The sequence below is a fragment of the Nicotiana sylvestris genome, chromosome 12 (genome assembly GCF_000393655.2).
Source record: "Nicotiana sylvestris chromosome 12, ASM39365v2, whole genome shotgun sequence".
Lineage (NCBI taxonomy): Eukaryota > Viridiplantae > Streptophyta > Magnoliopsida > Solanales > Solanaceae > Nicotiana > Nicotiana sylvestris.
Genome location: NC_091068.1, coordinates 7,851,998 through 7,857,561, shown reverse-complemented (window position 1 = coordinate 7,857,561; position 5,564 = coordinate 7,851,998). Strand labels below are relative to the sequence as shown.

General features: G+C 34.6%; 1 protein-coding gene across 4 annotated transcripts; it reads right to left on the bottom strand.

Moving 5' to 3' along the window:
- Window positions 1-299: 299 nt before the first annotated feature.
- On the bottom strand, window positions 300-3,842 carry LOC104238219 (uncharacterized). 4 transcript variants are annotated; one of them, XR_713832.2, is made up of 4 exons: window positions 3,623-3,841; window positions 2,113-3,276; window positions 1,708-2,015; window positions 300-721 (listed from the first exon to the last, which is right to left on the bottom strand). XR_713832.2 is itself a non-coding variant. In XM_009792520.2 (2 exons), the coding sequence occupies exons 1-2, from the start codon at window positions 3,749-3,751 to the stop codon at window positions 509-511; spliced, it is 342 nt and encodes a 113-aa protein (XP_009790822.1). In that variant the 5' UTR covers window positions 3,752-3,842; the 3' UTR covers window positions 300-508. The 4 variants fall into 4 exon arrangements, 2 of the variants coding, with proteins under 2 accessions (XP_009790822.1, XP_009790821.1); XR_713833.2 differs by having other exon boundaries at window positions 2,113-2,234; window positions 3,623-3,840; XM_009792520.2 differs by lacking the exons at window positions 1,708-2,015; window positions 2,113-3,276 and having other exon boundaries at window positions 3,623-3,842.
- Window positions 3,843-5,564: the final 1,722 nt, after the last annotated feature.

Genomic DNA, 5,564 nt, shown 5'->3' with positions numbered 1-5,564 from the left:
CAAAAATTATTTTGGCCGAATTTGACAAAGTTCCCACCGGTAAAGTGACGTGGCAGCCTTAATTAGTGTTTTATATTGATTAAGAAAGTTAAATGTAATATTAAATCATACCTTGACCCATAAAATACTTGACCTAATTGCCCGAATGGAGCTCATTTTTCTCCATACTCTGCACCTGTCATGATTTACCTATACCTTGACCCATTTTAAGTGCAACTTAAGAAAATTTTCAGTTCATTTAATAAAACTATTTAAAATGCAAAAATGGGATACCTTAAACAGCAAAATAAAAAAGGGACTAAATAAAGTAAAACCATTTCATAATAGTGTTTTCTAATATATGTCAAAATGTTGGCTATTAAGCAAGACTAACCCAACAAAATACTGCTTAATAAGCCAACATAAATAGTTAGAATGCATTGCATAGTGGAAACTACAAAATGCACATTCTGTGCCGTTCAAACTATATATTTAATACAAAAACACAAAAATACTCCTTCATAATTTTCTACTTTCTAACCCTAGACTTCTTTTTAATCACGGCAGAAACATAGTCAGTCATAATTTTTTTCTTCACACTCCGGCCTCTCTTAGAAACACCAATAGCAGCAGCTTGAGAAACTTCATCACAAATAGCAGTTCCAGAAACTTCAGCACACACAACAACTCCAAGTTCAACAATTCCAAATTTAGCAACAGAATCAGTACACATAGCAGCCACCTGAAAGACCAAAATTTAATTGCAATTTACTTAAAATTCAACTAAATAAGCCATAGCAGAACCAACAAACCTCAGTAATAGTAGACTGATTTGTCAAGTTAAAGTTCATTCTTCCATCTTCATTAGTACCAGAATTACAACACATTTCAGAGTGATACAAATTTGAATATCCCCAAAAATCATCATTTTCTTCTTGAATTGAAATTGTGGTTGTTTCTTTTTGAATTGGAATCTGAGTATTTTTTTTTGAAAAACTTAGAATGTCCTCTGGCATTATGACCAACTTCTTTGCAGATTGAGCAAGTTATGGAAGGGCTGCCCTTTTTAAACAATTTTCCAGCTGCCATGCTTTCTTTTAATGCTTGTCTTTTTGGTTTTATCTCTTTAGCTTCCTTCCTCCTGGATTTAGCAGGTCTTCCCCTTTTTTTCTTATCCAATTTAGGTGGAATTACGATACCACCATTAATAACTTCTGGCCAATGCGACTCGGGGTTAGTGGGGTTGATAAAGTGTGACTATACATTCTTAAAGGTCACAACATGATAATAGACCACTACAAAATCCTCTACCCTCTCATTGTTTCCTAAGATACTCACAACACCATGCGGACATGGTAAACCCGTCAAATCCCATCTCCTACATGTACAGGTCCTGACAACCAAATCAACTATGAAGGGCCCTCCAGGACCTTCAACTAGAACCTTCGGACCACCTGAAAATCTGGTTTAAAAGGTGCACATTCATTTCTTATATTGTTCATTTTTTGACAATCTTGGGGCATATCGCCCCTTGGTATCTATCAATCTACTCTCTTTTTTTTTTGCACAATTTCCTCATCAATTGATTTTTTATCATCTCCAAGATAGTGGATTATGGGCTTATCTGTGGCATCAAGAATATATCTAAAAAAATTATATTTGTTAGAATAAATATCTCATTAAAAATTAAACGGCAAAAATCATAAGAAAATATTTAACAATTATTACCTGTTAAAACTCTCACACAATTTTTTTAATAGCATATCATATTTTGTATGAGTCCTGAACATTGATCTAGTCCATGTATTGAATGGTCTTTCTGGATGATTGAATCATTCTCTAGTAGCCTTGTCCTCATTTTCTAACTCCTCCATGCATTTTCTAAATATCACATTATTGCTTGCCCAAGCAGCATTCCAAACCATGTCCTTTAATGCTTTTCCTTTGTGTCTTGTCTTGAAATTTTGGTACATATGCCTCACACAATTTCTATGCTCAGCATTAGGGAATAAGTATCTAACTGCTGCTATCAAACCCTATAAAAAATAACAATAACAATTTGTTATGCACGTGAACTCAAACAATTAATAAAATTATATAAACATTAGGAAAAACAAGTAATCAATGACTGACCTTTTGTCTATCTGACATAAAAGCAATGTGATGGATGTTATTGATCTCCAAATCCTGGCCAACATTAGCAAGAAACCAACTCCAAGTTTCCCTACTTTCATTTTCAGATATGACTGCATAAACTATATATTGGGAATATGTAGTCATTCGGGTCTATAGCAACATCACTCAATAAGTTTCCACCATAATTTCCTTTTAGCCAGCAGCCATCTAAACTAATTAGTGGCCTACAACTTGATTTAAAAGCAACTTTAAGTGCACTAAGACATCCATAGAATCCTAAAAATCTCCCTTCATCTCTCCAAGTAGTGACAGTTGAGCCAGGATTAGATTTTAATAGCTCAGCTCTATAAGATAAAAGTATTGCATATTGAGCACCCTCTTCTCCATATATCTATTTCAAAGCTAACCGTTTGGCCCTCCAAACTTTAGTCTTACTTATGGTATAACTATGATCATCAGTTACTCTCTTTATGATGCCATTCAAACTCCATGCAGGATCAACCCTAAAAGTACTGAAATACCTCTTAGCAATCCATTGAGCATCCATATGAAAATTCTGAAGCACATACCCACTAGTATGTGCCATATCAATAGATTTTATTTGAGTTGTTGGATCCACATTACTCACAACAGTAGCATACACCCTAAATGGACATCCATCTAATTTACAAGCACATATCACCCGCGTCTAGTCATTTGTAGGAAAATAAAGTTGGCGCCTATTCTTAATACCCCAATTCCGGCAGGCTTCTTTAAATTGCCCAATACTTCTAAATTGCATTCCAAGTTCCAAGCTTGGATTATACTTATACTTTTCTTCTTCATACTCTAGATATGTCACCTCATCCTTCTCCTTATTTTCTCTATCAGACTTAACATCATTTAGTTCTTCTGATGAGGCAAAATCAAAGCCATATTTGTCATTAAGTTCATGTATTAGAATACTAGTGGATGATGGCAACCTGTTTGTTGTTTTCTTAGGTCTTCCCCTTTTCTTTCTAGTATGCGTTTCAACTATTGTATCATTAAAATCATCATCAGACTCAGACAAGTGATAGTCATCATCATTAAAATCATTATCAGACTGAAATCATTATCAGACTGATTTGTATCATCCCAGAATTCCCTTTCATTAATTTCACTCAAGAAATGTTCAAATTTCTACAAACGAATCAAATAAATAACCATAGTTAGAACTAACAAAAGTAAAAAAAATATCATTATGAGAAATTAGAATCAACAAAAAATTAACTTGAGTCTTTGGGAATTATTTCAACATAGAAAAGAGAACAAGAAAGACTCATATTCATGCATGAAATACCCTTCAAATAACCCTCTCCAAAAGGCAGATTTAAACCCTAAGATTGAGTGTCACAAACCCTAAAACTCTAAAAAATTGATAATGGGCATGTTGTAATTACACATAAACAAACAAGAACAACAAAATAATATTCACGGTGGTCCCTTGAATAACACATAAACAAAGATAAAAAGGGTTTGTTTGTACCTCATGTTTCGCCCTTGTTTTTGTTGTTTCTGCTTCGTGGTGGTCCCTTGAAGCAACATATGACGATAATGGGAACAAACATCTCAGAGAGTTGCTTAGTTTATTCCTCGATCTTGAAGAAGATTCCATCTTTTTCAACGAATATTTTTTGTTTCAATACATTGAGCCCTAACTGAGGAAGTAACGAAGAGAGAGAATCAATTTTAAGGAGAATGGGTAGGTCAGGTTTATTTTATGGTGTATAGTGGGTCGGGTATAACTTAGGCGGGTATAATGAGTTTAGTATATTAACCCTATTTAATTAAGCACTTACACTAATTAAGGTTGCCATGTCGCTTTTCCGGTGGGAACTTTGTCAAATCCGGCCAAAATGATTTCTGTGATAACCGAAGCAAAGTTAAATGATTTTTGTATGACAAAAGAAAGAATAATGACTTTTGTGTAATGAAGCTAAAAGTTCAATGACCATTCATACAATTTACTCTTTCTTTCTGTTACTATCCTTGTTATGTTAATGTCTATCTTCTTATTTCCTAATTCCATGTATCTTATTTATAATTGTGTTGTTTGAGAAGATTATGACATTGGTGTTTTCATTGATTTAGACTTCATGGGTATCTACTCTTCTACTATTATCAATTATCACCTCGATGCCATCCCGGGACTGATGGTGGAGATGATGGACCATAACAATTGTATGCTGAGAATTGTCGGCAACATTGAAACAAGTTGTCTGCCTCTTCCAAGACGACCCCCAAACTTCTGCACATTCCGATGTGGTTGTCTTTGGACAATAAGTGCGAACCAAAGGATATATTAGTAGCAGAGGTTGACTCTGATATGGATAATGGACGCTCTAGCCCTGCAGATGATTCTAAAGTACTTATTGAGAAGGTGGAAACTAAAAACGAGGAGGAGGAAAATTCAAAAATTTATGCCTGCAAGGTGTTCGCTGAAATACCCAATAGAAAAATTGACATAAAAGTTGAAGATTCAGTGAAGAATGATTCAGCTAAGCATGAAACCCAAGTGTTTGATGAAATGATTCATACAGCTTTTACCGTTAAGTTTGCTTACAGTGACAATGTCATGTTTGATAATCAACTAGCACTGCCTTGTGTCCTTTCTGCTTGAAGTAACAGCCAACATCTCGACAAAGGTATATTTGATTACTTAAGTGGTCTTGATCATTCCAGACTTATTTTATCCTTGCATCAATTTATACTTGATCAATTTGGATTGGAGTTTCCATTTGATCCTGGCTCTAGTTCGCTTACCATATTCCTTAGATTTTCTAGCAATTGTATATTATGTTCTGCTTCTGAGCGACTTTCCTAATAGGTTCATAATGTCAACCTTAATGAATTCTTGTATTGAGCTCTTAAAACTTCACTTGCGAAATACTGTTGATGCATACAAATCGGTAACAACAAAACTTGTGGGCAAAAATGTTCTTTTAAGGATTATTATTGGTGGCAAAGACCCTTTATTTGTTGCTTCATGTGAATGGAGTGGAGTAAACATTGGATTAAATTTTCCCTATGATCCTGGTTCCCGATTTCTTACTACATACCTTGGGGTTGAAGATGCAATGAGGCAAAAGTTAAATGATCTACACATGCTTGCTCTTGAATCCTTGATATGGAAGCCGTTTCATTTCACGAGAACATGTCCATCACCATGATTACACCATATGACTATCCTTTCTGGTGTTAAATTGCTTATGATCTTTGGGAGATCATCAAAGTCTAAAACATTACATGACTTATACACGCTTGATTTTGAGATGATGGTGTTGTCAAGAACTAAATTGTGTGGATTTAATCTTTCACCTATATCTTTTGGTGACTTTCGGAAAACACTATCAAATGAGATTACAGTACTCGTGCAAGAAACCAATAAATTGTCCTGAAGTCCCATCTCATACTTATGCAAAGCTGTT

Excerpts from the sequence above, each read along its gene's own strand:
- LOC104238219 (XM_009792519.2), bottom strand. The coding sequence starts at position 995 with ATGCCAGAGGACATTCTAAGTTTTTCAAAAAAAAATACTCAGATTCCA. Across the intron at positions 722-791 it reads ATCAGTCTACTATTACTGAG|GTGGCTGCTATGTGTACTGA; the intron begins GTTTGTTGGTTC and ends TTGGTCTTTCAG.